Raw genomic sequence first — 18,727 nt, forward strand, 5'->3', positions numbered from 1 at the left:
CAGAAGCAGTGAGTCCTGTGGGAGGTCACCAGTCAAGGAGAATGGAGTGAAGTTTCTACTGTGGGAGGAGATTGTGACCTTGCTAAACTCAGGGACAGGCAAGCATCCACTCTCACCGGGGCGTATGAGCCAAGATTCCGGGGAGAGGCCAAGGACTGCGATCTCAGGAGGGGTCCTGGCCCTCACAAAGCAGGCGGGTGCATTCAGTTTTGGAGTCTTCCCTAATGGCTGGACAGGGTTCCTAGGAAGCCACATGCATGCCCAAGGATGGGGATGATGCATAAAAAGAAAAAAAAATTAGGAGAATTGGAGGCGTAGCCCCTTTTATTTTTCAATTTAATTGAATTTTTTAAAAAGATTTTATTTATTTATTTGACAGAGATCACAAGTAAGCAGAGAGGCAGGCAGAGAGAGAGAGAGGAGGAAGCAGGCTCCCTGCAGAGCAAGAGCCCGATGTGGGGTTCGATCCCAGGACCCTGGGATTATGAACTGAACCAAAGGCAGAGGCTTTAACCCACTGAGCCACCCAGGTGCCCCGCATAGCCCCTTTTAAAAAGTACTTATATATATTTAGGAATGTAAAGAGTTTTTAACACAAAAGTTAACAACCTGCAGTCTGTGTCCATTAAGGACAGAATGAAAAGAGATGGCTCTGGGCTTGCAGAGTGAGATTTGATGAGAACTTTGGTGGGAATGATGGCTCAGTGGAAGCACAGGTATGGAGAGATTGTGAAGGTCCTCTTTTGGAAGGCTTAAGAGGATGCATTCTGAAAATAGCTGTTTCAGTCTTGCAAAAACCATGTGTTTATTTCCGGAACTGAGAAAATGAAACAGCCACTCGTTGAATGCATTTGTAAATGTAGCCTTAAATTTCTGTCTTTGATTTTCATGAGAAATGTAGTTGGGTTGAATTCTGAGTAGGGAAGATGCAGACAGACTCCTTTAGTCAACACATTTATTAGAATCTGCCCGCCCAGTAAACTGGACCAGACTGTTTCAATGACCCTACAGCGTAGTGGGAAGGCAAGACACTCATGGGCCATCCTGGAAGATATAATGTTGACAATGGAGACATGACAGTGGGGGGTCTTAAGCTGGGAAGGTGGAGAGTCTGGAGAGTCATGGGCTTTTTAGTTCTGAGGGATGGGTAAGAGAATGTTCCAGGAAGAGGCAGCAAGTAAGAAGGCCCTAAGATGAGAAGGAATTGAAGGTCCAGATGTCTGGAGAATAGAGAGGAGATAAAATACCTTGATGAGGCTGCAGGTGTCGGGGATGATTAGCCAGGGCCTCAGAGGATGATCAAGAGTTTGTGTCATTTCCTAGAGGCAATGGGAATGTCCTGAATGGGCTCAGGTGGGCTCAAGTGGCTACTCTGCCTGCTCTGTTGGGGGAGGGGGGTGGTGTCCAGGGAGATGGGAAGAGCAGAGTGTTATCAGTGGAGGTGACGGGTGTGAATGGATCCAAAGAGTGTCTTGGGATTACATAGATGTATGGATTGTCCGAAGCCAATGACAGAAGTAACCAATAAGAAGTGGGAGTGGACTCAGAATTAATATGGAAAAAAACCCTGCTGGGCACTGATGTTACCTCTTGACTTACTGGGGGAAATTTATAGTATTTGACAGTAATCACCATCTTTGTGTACTATAACAGCAGCAGTTACCAAACAACTAGATTTTTGGATGTGGGAGTCCTCATGATCAGGGTTCGCTATCTGAGTCTTGCAATTACAAGGTTGTATGAAGAAATGGAAGCTGTTGTCACAAAAATATTAAACCAAGCATTCATGCAGGAGAGGCCCCACCACGCACATCCCTGCTTACTGCTAGTGTCAGCCTCTCTGGCCCAGGAAATTGCTTGTAGGTTAGCCTCTTTCTGACTCTCTGATGGAAGGAGAAATTGCAGGTCTTACAAAAGATGTTTGATTACAAATGTCTTTGAGAGCAATGGGGAAAACCAAATCATCCTACCAAAATCCCTTGGCCTGTTGGGATGTGGCAGAGCTAGACCAGTTAACTTTTGAAGAAATTAACATCCACAAGGATAATGACATGATGAGCCTTCAAAAGATTATGATTTGAATATCAGAGGATTAAGAGAGGCCTTTGGCTCTTAAATAATTTTGTAAAAATTAACTTTCTGATTTGCGTTATAGAAGTCAAATGTGAAATACTCTGGAAGGAAAAATTCTAATCCCCTCATCATCCACCCCGCCCCCCCGCACACAAAAAAATCCATCATTTGATTCATTCTTTGTTTATTCCAAGAATGATCACCTATTGCCATTATAGTCTAAATTTTGTTAAAGATAGGCTTGTTTTCAAAATAAAGTTATTTCCCCCAATTTTAAAAATTGTGGTGAAATACACATAACGTAAAATTTACCATCTTAGCTACCTTGAAGTATACATTTCAGTGATACTAAGGACATTCATATTGTTGTGCAACCATAATCACAATCCATCTCCAGAACACTTTTCATCTTGCAAAACCGGAACCCTATACCCATTAAACACTAACTCTCATTTCCTCCTCGCCTCAGCCCTGAGCAACCACATTCTGCATTCTACCTCTATGATTTCAGCTACACTGTGTACCTCATACAAATGGAATCATACAGTATTTTATTTTTTTGTGATTGGCTTATTTCGCTTAGTATAATGTCCTTAAAGTTCAAGCCTGTTGTAACATGTGTCAGAATTTCCTTCGATTTTAAGGCTTAATAATAGTCCATTATCTAGATAGACCACATTTTGCTTGTCTGTCCGTCTGTCCATGGATGTTTTTGTTGCTTCCACATTTTAGCCATTGTAATAATGCTGATACAAACATGGGTATACAAATATTTCTTTGAGACCTAGCTTTCAATTATTTTGGGTATATATCCAGAGTGGGACTGCTGGGTCATATGGTAATTCTATTTTTAGTTTTTTGGGGGGGAATCCCCATGCAGTTTCGCATAAGGACTGTATCATTTTATATTCCCACCAGTAGTGCACAAGAGTTCCAATTTCTCCATATCCTTATTCAACACTTGTTATTTTCTGGGCTTTTTTCTTTTTTTTAAATTAATAGCCTTCCTAATGGTTATGAGGTGGTATCTCAATGTGGTTTTGATTTACATTTCCGTAATGGTTAGTGATGTTGAACAACTTTTCATGTGCTTATTGGCCATTCATATATCTTTTTGGAATAATCCAAATTTCTTTGCTCATTTTGAATTGGATTGCTTGTTTTGTTGTTGAGTTTTAGGAGTCTTCTGTATACGCTGGTTATTAATTTCTTACCAGATACATGATTTGTAAATATGTCATTCCATAAGTTGTCTTTTCACTCTGTTGGTAGCCTCCTTTGACGCACGGAATTCTAATTTTCATGAAGCCCAGTTTATTTTCTCTTTTGTTGCTTGTTAAAGTTTCAACCAAATCTTTTTCTTCACATTAGTTGTCAAACTTTTTGCCCCCATTTAACAGTTTAGGGTTTAATAATAAGGACCTCTTGTATGTAGAGTAATTGGTATGCACGTTTACAGTTATATTAACCGAGAAATAAATGCACGCTACAGAGGAATCCTTACATGAAACCCAAGGCAGATAACATATATCATACATATCCTGTCATCTCTATCATACGTAGCCTCTTGAGTTGGCCTTTTGTGGGGGTGAGGGTGGGGGATGGGTGGGAAGAATCATTTAAAGAAGGATGGATTGACTTAACCACCGTTTTACAAATGTGGGAAGGGTCTCAGAAAACAATTTCTGTCATTTTCCTTCTTGCCCATGTGTGATATGCAGAGAGATCAGACCCCTTAGCAGTTAATAAATGTGACCTTAAATCTGGACCACCCTCCCTGCTTTGTTTTTCAGTCTGGAAGTGGCTATCTCGTGGTGGTGTTTGTCTATGTGATGGAATTTATTGGCATGAAGTCTCGGACGTGGGCATGCATCCAGATGCATTCCTTTTTTGCCATTGGAACAATGGTGGTGGCTTTGACAGCCTACTTTGTCAGGACCTGGTGGATCTATCAGATAATCCTCTCCACAGTGACTGTCCCCTTTGTCCTGTGCTGTTGGATACTCCCAGAGACACCTTTTTGGCTTCTCTCCCAGGGAAGACATGAAGAAGCACAGAGAGTAGTTGATACGATGGCCAAGTGGAATAGGGCAAGCTCCTGTAAACTGTCAGAACTTTTGTCACTGGATCTAAATGGTCCTGTTGGTAATGAACCCTCTGAAGTTAAGAAGCACAGCCTGATAGATCTGTTTTCTGACTGGAATGTTGGAACAAGGACGCTTATTGTTTGGCTGATTTGGTTCACGGGGTGTTTGGGATTCTACTTCTTCTCCTTGAATTCTGTTAATTTAGGAGGCAATGAATATTTAAACCTCTTCCTCATGGGTAAGTAGTTAAAGTATATTTAAGTGTGGCAATGAATTGATGTTTCCACCATGTTTTTAGTATGTTTTTATTGTCTTTTCTGTACTAGGAACAATATTGCCAACTATTTATTATGGTCTCTTTTAGTGTTATTATGTTGGAGTACAGGTATATATTTCTCTTTTAAAGATTTTATTTATTTATTTGACACAGAGAGAGAGAGAGAGAGAGATCACAAGTAGGCGAAGAGGCAGGCAGAGAGAGAAAGAGAGAGAGGAGGAAGCAGGCTCCCCACTGAGCAGAGAGCCCGATGCCCAATCCCAGGACCCTGGGACCATGACCTGAGCTGAAGGCAGAGGCTTTAACCCACTGAGCCACCCAGGCACACCTATATTTCTCTTTTAGAACAATGCCAGCAAAGAATTGAGTCCCTCCTTCCTCTTCTGCCTCTACTCCTTGTTCGCTTCCTTCCCATAAGCCCAACCCCATCTCAGAACTCTCTTTGAGAGGTGATGTCTGTAATATCTGGCTTGTACCCTTTTAGACCTCTTTCTATGCATTTCATACATTTGTGCAGATGAAGAGATCATTCGCTAACTACTGTTCTTTGCAAGTGGCTTTCGTTTTTAAATTTAATATATCTTGGAGCTCTTCTGGTATCTTTCTACCTTCAAAAGTCCTTAATTTAGAAATTGTAGTCTGTAAGGTCACTTAAATACACGCAACTATAATTTCATTTTCATGCTTCTTTATTTCAGTAGCAGGTTAAAATGGCCCCAGATATCATGACGTCTTGAGGCATGACTCCGAGGGTCAACCAAAATCACACCAGACATGAGAGAAACTTTAGAAGTCGATACATGTCCATCTAGTCTTAACTCCTGGTCATTTTCATGAAGGCTGCCTGCATTTATTATTATCCTCAGAAAAATCTCGCTCTTACATTTTTACACAAAGACAGCATCCCTTCTCATTAAGGGACTCTGATGACATAAAAACATCTGTTTTTATTTATTATAGCTCAGCGGGAATTACCAGGGGAGTCATTTTAACAAAAAATAAAAACCCATTCTTCTCTTTTTGGGGAAACCAACAAGCTTGCAGACAGAGTCCGTGTTGGCTTCAAAACCCATTCTATATGTCAGCTCGAGAAATGATGCAGAATTCCTCGAGCAGAGTAGCAAGGGGCAGGAGGACTGGTGGGGCGGGGGGTGGGGGCGTATGTGTGACTTGGGGAAGCTTAGGGAAGTTGGAATCTTAGTTCTCTATGATACAGTTTCTTTGTTTTAATGGAGATATAAATTCCCAAGAAACTGGGACATCTCATAAATATAAAAATGTTTCTAAGATAAATATACATGGTTTTCTATTCTCTACTATCTTGGATATTTCATGTTTTTACCCTTCCCGGAAGTTCTCTTGCCAGCAGGTGCTTCCAGGCAGCATTTCTGTGCTGTGACATTTTGGAACGAGTTTCTATCTCTGGAGATGGGTTGGGGCTGGTGGGGATTTCAGTCCAGCTTCAAGACATACCCGTGGGGTCATGTGGGGATAGGAGCAGAACTGGGTCCGGATGAATGGGGGAGATTCTGCATTATAGATGGAAGAAAGTAATGGCCGATTGTCTGAATCCCAGGAGGCTTGGGCCTCATTGCTTGTACTATGTCTATCCTAGACACGGTCACACCAAAAACTAGAGGTGGTGTCAGTATCTTGAAGCAGCAACTCAAGAAAAACCAGTTGTAGGATACTTTAAATGTCCCTTCAGCCATTTCACAGTTGCAGCTCTGCTTTGCTAGACCCTGGGAAGTTGGTTGGTGGCGGGCACCCTGGCCTGAGGCACAGAGGGAGGCAGTGGGGGGAGGGAGGCTGCAGGAAAGGAGTTTTGGCTGCTGAAGACCTTGCTTCCGGTCCCTGAGCTGTCCCTTACTCATCTGGCTCAAAGCATTTACTCCCGGTTGTAAAGAGGGGACCCGAAGCTGGTCTTACTCCCATGTGGTTCTTTTGTGGGTCATTATCTTATTTGACCTTGAAAAGTGCCTGATAAACTCTTAAAAATAATTTAAAAAAAAGGAGAGTAGAGTAAGAGATGTACACCCTGATCTGGCCTAAAAGCATGGACTTTGCCACTGCAGGTCTGTGGAAGGGAGCATTTCCTTCAGAGCTGACTGTGTTCCATGTCGATGGAAGGGAGCCTCAAAGGCAGCTCGGAATGTTCTTTTTTGTCTTTGCCTGAGCCACTTTTTTTTTTTTATTATTATTATTTTTGAGCAGTGGCGGCTGTGTAAATTTCTGATGTACTACTGAGAATGTTCACCCGGAGTGTAGGTATCTACCCCCTCCCCACACCCCCCGAGGTGTGTTCAGAAGCTGTGGGAGACAGAGAGGCTGACCTGCCCCTCCATGTGCTTGCAGTGTTCTGCAGTTGTGTGAACAAGGGCCTGTCACGCCTGAGCAGCGGGGGCGGGGCCCATCCTGAGATTAGGCAAGCTGCAAAGGGAGGGGAGAACCCCAAGACTGAATTACATGGAAGATCTGGCCTGGTAGACAATGGCAGTTATCCTAAAGGAGATCGCTGGGGTTGCTCGGTTTGGCCAAAGGTTCTGCTTGCGCCCTGTTTCGTTCTGGCTGGTAGGCATAGAGCTTTTAGGCTCTGGATCTCAGGTTCAAACTTTGGTTTTTCAAGAGAAGGGCTTTCCAGTCAGTTATGGACTCAGAGCTCCAGCCTTCACCTTCAGGGTGGGGCAGTACAAAGCGGCCTCCGGGGATACATGTTAGATGTATAGATGTTTACTTTCAGATTTAAAAATCCTTCGTGTGTTCTCTTTGGTGTACCTAGCCGACAGTGAATTCTCTGCTTTAGTTCCTAACCTTGCTTCTGGTCCCTGAGCTGTCCCTTACTCATCTGGCTCAAAGCATTTACTCCCGGTTGTAAAGAGGGGACCCGAAGCTGGTCTTACTCCCATGTGGTTCTTTTGTGGGTCATTATCTTATTTGACCTTGAAAAGTGCCTGATAAACTCTTAAAAATAATTTAAAAAAAAGGAGAGTGGAGTAAGAGATGTACACCCTGATCTGGCCTAAAAGCATGGACTTTGCCACTGCAGGTCTGTGGAAGGGAGCATTTCCTTCAGAGCTGACTGTGTTCCATGTCGATGGAAGGGAGCCTCAAAGGCAGCTCGGAATGTTCTTTTTTGTCTTTGCCTGAGCCACTTTTTTTTTTTTATTATTATTATTTTTGAGCAGTGGCGGCTGTGTAAATTTCTGATGTACTACTGAGAATGTTCACCCGGAGTGTAGGTATCTACCCCCCTCCCCAGACCCCCCGAGGTGTGTTCAGAAGCTGTGGGAGACAGAGAGGCTGACCTGCCCCTCCATGTGCTTGCAGTGTTCTGCAGTTGTGTGAACAAGGGCCTGTCACGCCTGAGCAGCGGGGGCGGGGCCCATCCTGAGATTAGGCAAGCTGCAAAGGGAGGGGAGAACCCCAAGACTGAATTACATGGAAGATCTGGCCTGGTAGACAATGGCAGTTATCCTAAAGGAGATCGCTGGGGTTGCTCGGTTTGGCCAAAGGTTCTGCTTGCGCCCTGTTTCGTTCTGGCTGGTAGGCATAGAGCTTTTAGGCTCTGGATCTCAGGTTCAAACTTTGGTTTTTCAAGAGAAGGGCTTTCCAGTCAGTTATGGACTCAGAGCTCCAGCCTTCACCTTCAGGGTGGGGCAGTACAAAGCGGCCACCGGGGATACATGTTAGATGTCTAGATGTTTACTTTCAGATTTAAAAATCCTTCGTGTGTTCTCTTTGGTGTACCTAGCCGACAGTGAATTCTCTGCTTTAGTTCCTAACTTGGAAGTTACTGATCTAGAATTTTCCCTCGTTCTGCCAAGCGTGAAAAACCAAAGATCAGAAATTATCAATGTTGTCTATGAATTTACTCATGTAGTCATCCAATACGCCTGGCCTCTGGGTCCCATGTTGTGTACCGGGGAACTTACAGCCTAGTGGGGGGCGAGATCCCCGGGACAGGCGATAAGTGCCAGGAGGACTGTGGGGGTATTAGTGCCCTTCCGAGGATACAACCTCTTCATGCCAGGGAGTTTCAAAGGGATTGGGCTTGCAGGGCAGGCATTGGGTAGCCCTTAGGGGCCCCTGGTAATGGGAAGAGAGCTGATCATTCCTTTTGGGTGGTGGGTTAGAAGACGAGGTCCCCTTGTGTGGTTGTTGTCATGGCTTATAGAGAGCCCTTTCACTCGATGACAGGTGCAGTGGAAATTCCTGCCTACATCTTCATAGGCTGGGGGATGGACAGGATAGGGAGAAGAAACGTTCTGGTCTGCTCTCTGATCTCCGGAGCACTGTTCTGTGGTGTGATTATGGTGATCCCCAAGGTGAGTTATTTTTATGTTTTATTGAAGGCACAGTTAGTTATACCATGGCAGTAAGGACGAAGGTCCATTCAGACACATGGACAGAGAAGATACATAATATTTAAAAAATTTTTTTAAAAAAACATTCTTTCTCTGTGATGTAAGTAATACATGTTCATGGTAAAAAAAAAAAAAAATTTTTTTTTGGAAAAAAATGTTTCAAAAAAAAAAAAAAAAAAAGCCCATAATCCCAGTTCCCACGGATGACCAGTATTGTTTTTTGTAAACACAGTGGTCCTGAATGAGGGAAGTTGATCACGTCTTCCAGTGATGATTGTTGTCGTAAACATTCATTCGTTGAACAAATGTGTATCCAGCATCTATTATGTTGTCCTAGGGGCTGAAGACACACAGTGAATCAAGTTTCTACAAGTGTGAAGAAAACCAAAAGGGGATGAGGGGTGGAGTGTGTGTGTGTGTGTGTGTGTGTGTGTGTGTGTGGGTTTGTGGGTGTGACATATGTGTTTATTTTATCCAAGGTGATGGAGGATGGTGTGCTTCTCAGAGAAGGTAGCAGCTAATTAGAAACCAGAGGACGGAGGAAGCCGATAGAGACATCTGAAGGATATAATGAGTTTCATATTCAGGACTGTTTCAATTTAAACAGTCTTGCTTTTCATTGCAGGCACCTAGTGGTGTTCACTTTCAAGTGTGCCTAAAGCCCTCAAGGAGCTCGTTCTCAAAAATGTAGTTTCCTACTGAGAAACACTGCCAGAAACTACGGAGACCACTTTCCCATTTCTATGGTCGGGCGAACACCATCCCCTGGAAGAACTCTCTTTTTAAAAAGATTTTATTTATTTATTTATTTGAGGGAGAGACACACAGCGAGAGAGGGAACACGAGCAGGGGGAGAAGGAGAAGGGGGAAGCAGATTTCCTGCCCAGGAGGGAGCCCGATGCGGGGCTCGATCCCAGGACGCTGGGAAGACTGAGCCGCCCAGGCACTCCCCGCCACCCCCAGAATAATTCTTGCATCCAGAAGGGCTCCTCCTCTTCCCCCTGCAAAATGTTATCAGAACTTGTGTTTTCATTCTTGATTTGTTAAATATGGTTACTCTAACAGTACTTTAAAATACCTTCTATGGGGCACCTGGGTGGCTCAGTTGTCTGCCTTCCGCTCAGGTCATGATCCCAGGGTCCTGGACTCAAGCCCCAATTTGGGCTCCCTGCTCAGTAGGGAGTCTGCTTCTTCCTCTCCCTCTGCCTCTCCCCCTGCTTGTGCTCTCTCTGTCTCTCTCTCAAATGAATAAATAAAATCTTTAAAAAAATACTTTCTATAATTTTCTCTAGGATTACAATAGTATCTCACCATTTAGAGCAAGGCATTTTAAGTTTTGCATATTGTTTGAAATTTTCTTTAAGTTAACCAGTGACTTTTTATAGTAATACTTCACTTACTTCTGAAGGATGGTGAATCAAATGTTTTATACAATGAAGTTTCCCACTGATTGACACAACTAACACGAATGCCGTCAAACTACTCAGGACCAGGGGGTTGTTGCCAATTTGAGGGAACTTCATTCACACCTTTTACTGGTTTTGTCTTTTCAAGTAGTTTACAGGTACAGTAGTTGAGTTGATGGCAGCTGCCTTTGAGCTGGCTGGTGAAGATTTCGGGGAACCCCAAAACCTCTGAGTCCTGTAATGGTTACATGCCTGTGATAATACGGAAAACAGGAGAGTAGCTGATGGGGATTTCTAGAAACAGGGCACTAACATTTAACCACAAATTTCTTCCTTCTGATGAAGTTTCTCCCCAAATGGCAGTGTCAGCACCCATCAGTGTTTTCCAGGTTACATTAATTCATCTGGTTAACACTGTCTACAATAGATACTGTCAGCAGAGTCATCCAGCAAACACGCAGGGATCAGGATGACAAGGTGACATTCGTTGCTTCATTAGAGATGAGTTCCATCAAGTTCCAGGGACTTCGCAGAACAGATACTTATTCTTGCCCATAGAAAGTCCGATGTGGGTCGTGGTGCTGGGAGGGGAGGGAGTGTTTGGCTTCACCGGGTCATTCATGGATTGAGGTTGACCGAGGCACCGCCATCCTCAACACACGAACTCCAGGGTCCCCTGGGTCTCCACATCCAGGTGGCAGACAGGAGAGGAGAGCAAAGATGGGGAGGGCTTTGCGAGCCACAGCTGGAAGTAGAGACTGAGCTGGAGGCGCTGTTGAGAAGGGTCGCTGTTGAGAAACGCATCGGCGAAAAGAAAAAAAGAAGAATCTGTTTTAATAATTCAGTTATCCATCTCAGATTATTTTCTGAAGATAATTTATAAGCTAGAAGATTACTGTTGCAAAGGGCACAGTTTGTTTTTATGGCTCTTTGATTCATTCTGCTCTGCTCAACTCCAGGAGTGGGTCAATTACTACGCAACAGGTACCGTCTGGGCGTGTCTTCCTCTCTAGCAGTCTTTGCAAACAGCTTTTCTCATTTGTTCATTTGACATCTCCAAGGCCGAGTGGAGGCGCAGTTAAACTTTTCTCTAAATTTTGGAAAGATGAAAAGCCTTCAGAGACCATGAGTAGAGATTACAAAATAAATTCAAACAGAGAAATGAAACTTTTCATAGTTCTGAACAGTATTGGGTAATTAGAAATAATAGTAATAGTAAATAATAATAATTTTTAAGATATCACATTTTTCTTTTAAAAATGTTACCTCTGATGGTCTATTTTGCTAATAAATGTTTTTTCAGGGTTACTTTGTTTATACTGTGGTGGTGACTATGGCTGGAAAATTTGCCATAGGGGCCTCGTTTGGTCTTATTTACCTTTATACAGCAGAGCTGTACCCGACCGTGGTAAGGTAAGAATTATTTTTCTTTTGTTTTTTTGTTGTCCTTTGCTTACATGTCATTTCATTATATTTGACCTTTGAGTAGAAATGCTTTCTTTCTTTAGCAGTTACTGGAGCTCTGAGACATGGGAAAGTCAGACGATGATGCAAATTTTAAATCTAAGGCTTTGTCTATACCTCATTAACAAGGATACTAAAGAAATTGCTGTGAAATCACACTCTATTATTCTAAAATCATTTTAAATCTCAAATACAATTGACTTATACTGACTCTCTGTATGATTCAAGGCTAATTTTCTCAGGATGTGTCTCTTGATGTTCTGATGTCCGTTGTCTTAACTTTCAGGGCTTCCCTAACAAAACCCCAGAGGTTGGGTGCCTGAAACAGCAGAAATCTATTTTCTCACATATCTGGAGGCTCGAGGTCCAGGATCAAGCTGTTTGGCCGATTTGCTTTCTCCTGTGTGGGGTGTTTCTTCTTGGCTTAATTAGAGATACTTACTCACATTAAAAACACATTCTTTCCTTCTTACTACCCATTCTATAAGGCTACCTGAAATAGCTTTTAAAGAGGAGCACATTAAGATACTGCTTGACTTTAAACAATTAAAATAGAATATTCCACAGATATAAATCTGTTCTTCCTCATTCCTGTCCGTTCCCTGCCCCAGCCAAATTCCTGCTCTAGAAGACCAATGTTATTCTCAATGTTAGAATGAATGAATACACATAAGGGCCTCATCTGCATAGCAAAGGAAGAATGGGTTATTTTTAATTATTATATATTTTTTTGGTCTTGAAGGGTCTTGAATTATCTGCTGAATGCCTGTATATACCACTGTTTCACAGAATGTGGATCTAAATCCCAAGTGATTCTCGAAACTTTAGTGTAAAATTATTTTCCAGTATATTAGGCCGAGCTGAAGTTTTATTATATTTGTTCTCTGCTAGAAGTGTGGCAGGGCAGGTGGTGGTGCGGGGGGGGGGGGGGGGGGGGGGGGGGGGGGGGTGGCCGCTGCAGGAGGTACGCCCTCCGAGCACCCATCTGCACTTCCTGCTGCTGTCCTAATGCTCCTTCTGTTTGCAGGTCTCTGGCTGTGGGAAGCGGCAGCATGGTGAGCCGTTTGGGAAGCATCGTGGCCCCGTTCTGGGTTTATCTCTCCAACGCTTGGACCTTCCTCCCGCAGGTGTGCATCAGTTTAGAGAACCTTGCTGGGCCAGCAGAGGGAGGGGTAGGGGAGCTAATTGCCTTCTGTATTTTTACTTCTTGGAAGCCAGTTTATAATGCAGTTCTGGAGGTTTATAGAAACCTTGTTAATAGCTCACGAGTCGGGGAGGAGAGTGGCGGTTGCTGTTTTATATTCCGTGATTGCCTCCGATGAGCCCATAATTGCATTTGTGTTTGCGGTGGATGGACCTCTCCCCACCCATCTCCTGAAGCTGCGTAGGGAGAGCTCTGTTCCCTGTCCTCCCGGGGCCTGGGGCCCACCCCGCCCTTGCCTCTGGGTTCCCACCAGGTGCCTGCCTGGCCAAGGTCAAGGTGAATTCTGGAGGCTGCCTGCTGCTTGGAGGGTCCTGTGGTGCCTGATGGAGAGCTTTAGGGGTCTGGTTTTCAGCTTACCTGAAACTGGACAGGTTCTTCACGGGGGAGGCTTCTTCTGCTCAGGAGGAAGATGGGAGACAAGTGGGGTGAGGGCTTAGGGGGGCGGGGAGGGCTTGGGAGTGGGGGTTGGAGGTGGCCTGGGCTCTCTGAAACTTAGGGGAGGGCCCTGGGTCTCTGGCCCTCTCCCCCTTTCTCCAGATGCCCTCTCTTGAACAGCTCCCTCTAGGCTGCCCTCTCTTGCCACAGCTCCCTCTAGGCTGGCCCCTCTCATCTTCAGTGCTCCTCATTCATTTTCTGGTTTCGCCTTAAATGGACTCATTCTCTGAGAGCCATCCGGGCTATCCTCCCCAGTCCCTGTGTGGAAAACCTCTTCTGCATTCAGACTTCCCTTCCGCCCTGCAAACCCATCCTTTGCCTGGTCTCCTGGATGTTCTCCCGGGGGGTCTCACAACAGAGTCAGGTTTTCCCGGACAGGACAGGTCTGTGCCTTCATGCCCTTCTCCTCTGCCCCCCACTTTGGGGGAGAAGTCAGCAGCCTCCAGCAGGACGCTTGAGTGTCTGCATTTCAATGGTCCTGTTCTTCTATCCCCCTCGTGTCCCCATCCATGACACCAAACCTTCACCCTCCTTCTCGAAACCACCCCAGCTTGCCTGCTTCCGGTTCAATGGCCTCCGCCGTCTGCCTCCCAGATCCTCCCCCTGTGCTTCCCCCGGCCCCGTCAGAAGAGTCTGCCACACCACAGCAACTCCTGACTGCCATGTCACCTTCAGGGTTGGAGAAAATCTGAGCTCTGTTGGGTATTGATTCCTTTCCAGATGGACCCCCTGCAGATGGGACCCCCTCCCATCTCCCCTTGCTAAACTTGCCCATATCCTTGAAGAAGCAGAGCAAACCCCCCTTCTCTCAGGAAGACACCTGGATCCCACGACCCCACGTCTCCCTTCCTCTGGTCTGCGTAGCATTACACGTGCGCTGCTTTCCGCGCCCACAGGGAGCCAAAGTCCAGCTTTATGGTCTGTGCATGTGTTTTTGTCCCTCTAGTTAGACCGCTGGACTCTGGCTGGACAGGGCACTTTGGATCCCCGGGACTGTATCCAGCAAAGCATTTCCCTCTCTCTGTGTGCCACTCATGTTATCCCTTAACTGGTATTTTAAATCAAATAGACTGGCTTTTTAAAATTAGCTTTGTCTTCAGCAATATCATCAGCAAAAGCCTGGGTGTTAGGCTAGTCGTATGTTTTTCCAAAACAAAGTAACGGGACCATTACCATTGAACAATTGAACAAAGTGTGTGGTGCACCCAAAATCACCTTGCTCACAGAGGTGGTGTGCACCTACACTTTGGGAATCACTGGCTTAGCCTGGATCTCTCTCATGTCCCAGTAATGGGCACTAGTCAAATTTGCTTAATTGTGGTGTTGGGATGCCAGCATCTCTCAGGAGCTGACTCTGAGGTTGAGAAATGATACGTGCTGTCTGGCCTGCATAGAGAAGTGTTTTGGAGAGTCCACCATCCTTTTTAGGGCATGGACTTTTCTAGAAGCATCTTCTTTGTGCTAGCACTCTGTGCTCCTCATTAAATAAATAGGAGATAAAAGCAGAAAAGGCATTTTTGAAACCAATAAGCTGAAACACACAGAAGATACATACATCTATGAAAGCAAACTGCTCTAAAAATACTAAAACCAAATAAAGATTCAAAAGAAAGAAAGAAAGAAAGAAAGAAAGAAAGAAAGAAAGAAAGAAAGAGAAAGAAAGAAAGGAAGAAAGAAAATCCATAATAGTCAGTCAGGGGCTATGGAGTCAAAAGGGACTTTAAATTTTGTTTACCAGGTACTTAAATAGCACTTGTTATGCAAAACAAAAACAAAAACAAAAAGACCCGTTTGGGTCTTCATAGATTACAGATACTGTTTGTTGCTATCCACATTTTAAAAATGAGGAGACTGATGTTTGGAAAGTAATTGGTAGCTCAAGGTCACCGGGGTGACAGAGCTTGGATTCAGACCCAAATACCCTGCTTTTCACACAGGTTAAACAAGCAGTGCAGAAGGGAATGCAAAGAAATCAAGTCCTCCTCCCTGACCCTCGGTGCCCAGTCCTCTTTCCCCAAGACAACCTCTGTCAGGAGGGTCTTGTGTTCCTTGCAGAGATAGTCTGAATATGCTTCTTTTGGATGCAACAGCCGTTGCTGGTTTGTTTGGTTTTTTTAAGATTTTATTTATTTATTAGATCACAAGTAGGCAGAGAGGCAGGCAGAGAGAGAGGGGGGAAGCAGGCTCCCCGCTGAGCAGAGAGCCCCATGTCAGGCTCAATCCCAGGACCCGGGGATCATGACCTGAGCTGAAGGCAGAGGCTTTAACCCACTGAGCCACCCAGATGCCCTTGCTGGTTGTTTTTAATGAGTAAGAAAATAAATTATAAAATTTCTCATTAAGCTTCTTTATGGGTATCAAAGTGCCTAGGGAGCCAATATTTTGCTTTGGAGGAATGGAAATGCTGATCTAGAAGATGACTTCGTGTTTTCTCTTCCAAAAAGAAGCACGTGAAAATCACCTGTTCTGATGCTTTTATTGTAGACCGTTGTTTTCTAGTAGTCTAAGAAATAAGGGGACACTAATTTCTGTCAGTTTTGTATTCTTCAGTTAGTTTGGCAAAGATCTGTTGAATGTTGTATTTGAACTAGCCTCCTTGTCAGGTGCTACGGAGCAGAGATGAAAGAAACAGCCTCGGTCCTGAGAGACATCTGTCTGTCCAGTGCCTGGGGAAGGCAGAAGAACAAACCATCCCGAGCCCCAGAGATGAGGGCTGAACATGGGGAATGCCAGGGTCATGGGTTATAGGAGAGGGCTACCAACCCAGGCTAGGGCCAGAGGGGAGGCTTCCTGGAGGAGGGGTCCTCCAATCTATGTCCTGAAGGGCCAGTAGAAGTCAGTCAGAGGAGAAAGAGAGAAGGGAATTCTAGGCGGGGGGAACAGGAAGGCAAAGGCTTACAGAGAAAATAGAACATGACGAGTTTGGGTTTGGGGTCATGCTTATTGCTAACACCAGGGTGGGTTATGGAAGTCAGGAGAGCCTCTGGAAAAACAGGCAGGGATCTCAAAGGAGGTCGGAAGGGAGCTGCATTTGTGCTAAGGGTGACTTAGAGACAGTGGGATGAAAAAGTCACATGCACAGGACATGGTGAGCAGTTGGGTGTGCTGGAGGTAGGGGGTGGAGGGATGCCAGAGCCCTTCTTGGTGGCGGGAGGGAACCCAGGAGGAGGGCCAGGTTGACATGGGGAAGGACAGTGCACTGGAATTGTGTGTGATGGGTTGGAAGCCCCCACAGGTCAGCCAGAGGAGCGGGTGTGGGAGTCAGTTTATGAAGAGGTGAGGGGAGGTGAGCAGACTGAGGGGCTCGGGTGGTGGGGGCCAAGGCCGGGGGCCTCTCTGGCTTCTTTGAATGACATGATCCCATTTATGGACCGCTGACCGGGGACAGGCACTATTTTAATGCGCCTTAGATGGGTCCTTTAATTTAATTTGTTCAACCCTCCTTTGAGGCAGGTACTACTCTTATTTCCATTTTACAGATGAGGAAACTGAGGAGCAGGAAATTTAAGTAACCAAGACCACACGGGTAGCAGGAGCAAGTTCCCAGGCGGGGCGGGCACAGAGATTATAAGAGGCTTGAGAACGGTTATTTTTACTGAAGGAAAGTAACTGGGAGAAAGGAAAGGGTTGAAAACATGCAAAGAAGAGGGAGGCTGTTGATGGAGGAACCCTCCCTCACCCCCATCAGTCCCCCCTCCCCCAGCCATCCGAGGTAGCGGGCAGTGGGGTCTGGAGAGGGTGAAGCAGGAGGGAGAGATGAGGAACAAGTGATGGGGGCTTGTGATGAGGACGCCTGAAGGGGCGGAGGGAGCTGGCCTGGGGGCAGGAGACCAGGTCTTAAGTGAGAAAGAGGAGGGGGGTGACAGGTTATGGGGTTTGGGTCCTGCCTGGCGATCCTTCTCACGGCCAAGCCACAAAAGAAAAATCCAGTCCTGGTTTGGATCTTCCAGTGACTCTTTAGACTTACCCAGTGGGTTCCCCTGCTATGTCTGGAGGCACCAGAAAATACCTTAAAGCGTCCTTCGGAAAGTCACGTTAAATTCTGTGATTGCTTCTAGGCTTGCTCAAGGACTTCGAAGAATTAGGTTATCAGCGTTCTGCAAAACAAAATAAAAATCCTCCTTCCCGGGTCCTGCGTGTTATTGATGGGGCCTTGCCTCACGCCACCGAGGCACTGTGCGCTGCGGGTGTCTCCTCCAAGGACGCAGACCTGTCAGGAAATCTGTGCCTACTTTTATTTTTATGGGATCGTCCCAGGCAGTAATTTTGGCTGGAGGCATTTAAATTATGTAAGGATGAGACCCATTTTTACAGACTGTGTAGAGATTTAGTTCTAGAATCCACCCAGGATCTCCATAAGGATCAACTGAGAATAGATAGGCAGTCTTTAAATCTTAATGTGATTTACTCTTTCTTAAATTGAGGTAAAGTGGGTATAATGGGATTTGCATTTTTTTTAAATTTATTTTTTAAAAACATATATTTTTATCCCCAGGGGTACAGGTCTGTGAATCGCCAGGTTTACACACTTCACAGCACTCACCAAAGCACATACCCTCCCCAATGTCCATAATCCCACCCCCCTTCTCCCAACCCCCCTCCCCCCAGCAACCCTCAGTTTGTTTTGTGAGATAAAGAGTCACTTATGGTTTGTCTCCCTCCCAATCCCATCTTGTTTCATTTATTCTTCTCCTACCCCCTTAAGCCCCCATGTTGCATCTCCACTTCCTCATATCAGGGAGATCATATGATAGTTGTCTTTCTCCGCTTGACTTATTTCGCTAAGCATGATACACTCTAGTTCCATCCACGTTGTCGCAAATGGCAAGATTTCACATCTTTTGATGGCTGCATAGTATTCCATTGTGTATATATACCACATCTTCTTTATCCATTCATCTGTTGATGGACATCTAGGTTCTTTCCATAGTTTGGCTATTGTGGACATTGCTGCTATAAACATTCGGGTGCATGTGCCCCTTCGGATCACTACGTTTGTATCTTTAGGGTAAATACCCAGTAGTGCTATTGCTGGGTCATAGCGTAGTTCTATTTTCAACATTTTGAGGAACCTCCACATTGTTTTCCGGGATTTGCTTTTTTAAAAGCAAACCACCTTGGTACTAATCTAAAAGCTTGCCTTTTGGGTGTGAAAATTTGGAAAGTAAAGAAATACTGAATTTTTTTAGGAAATCACATGGACCCCTACCCCCCAAAGTAGCAGTTAGTTTCCATTTGCCTTTGTTTGGTTCTCTCTAAATTCTGTAGGTTTGGGTTCACTGAAACATTCATTTGTGGATTCATTCATTCATTCTGCGTCATCTATTGAATATTGATCATGTACCGTTTTGGGGGGCAGGGACAACTTTGACTAAGACAGTCTCTGGCCATGAAGTCCCAACCCAGGGTTCAATTGC

At 44.9% G+C, this 18,727-nt stretch overlaps 1 protein-coding gene across 2 annotated transcripts in view; it reads left to right on the plus strand.

Annotated features, from left to right (window-relative positions):
- Nucleotides 1–18,727, plus strand: part of SLC22A16 (solute carrier family 22 member 16) — a 42,876-nt gene that overhangs the window by 23,392 nt on the left and 757 nt on the right. The window contains exons 4-7 of one of the 2 annotated variants that reach the window (XM_032338808.1): nt 3,867–4,398; nt 8,635–8,762; nt 11,511–11,620; nt 12,699–12,798. In XM_032338808.1, the coding sequence (XP_032194699.1) occupies nt 3,867–4,398; nt 8,635–8,762; nt 11,511–11,620; nt 12,699–12,798 (870 nt within the window). The remainder of the gene's footprint in view (nt 1–3,866; nt 4,399–8,634; nt 8,763–11,510; nt 11,621–12,698; nt 12,799–18,727) is intronic. The other variant, XM_032338806.1, reaches the window with a different exon arrangement.

This window comes from Mustela erminea, chromosome 4, assembly GCF_009829155.1.
Source record: "Mustela erminea isolate mMusErm1 chromosome 4, mMusErm1.Pri, whole genome shotgun sequence".
In the NCBI taxonomy this organism is placed as follows: domain Eukaryota; kingdom Metazoa; phylum Chordata; class Mammalia; order Carnivora; family Mustelidae; genus Mustela; species Mustela erminea.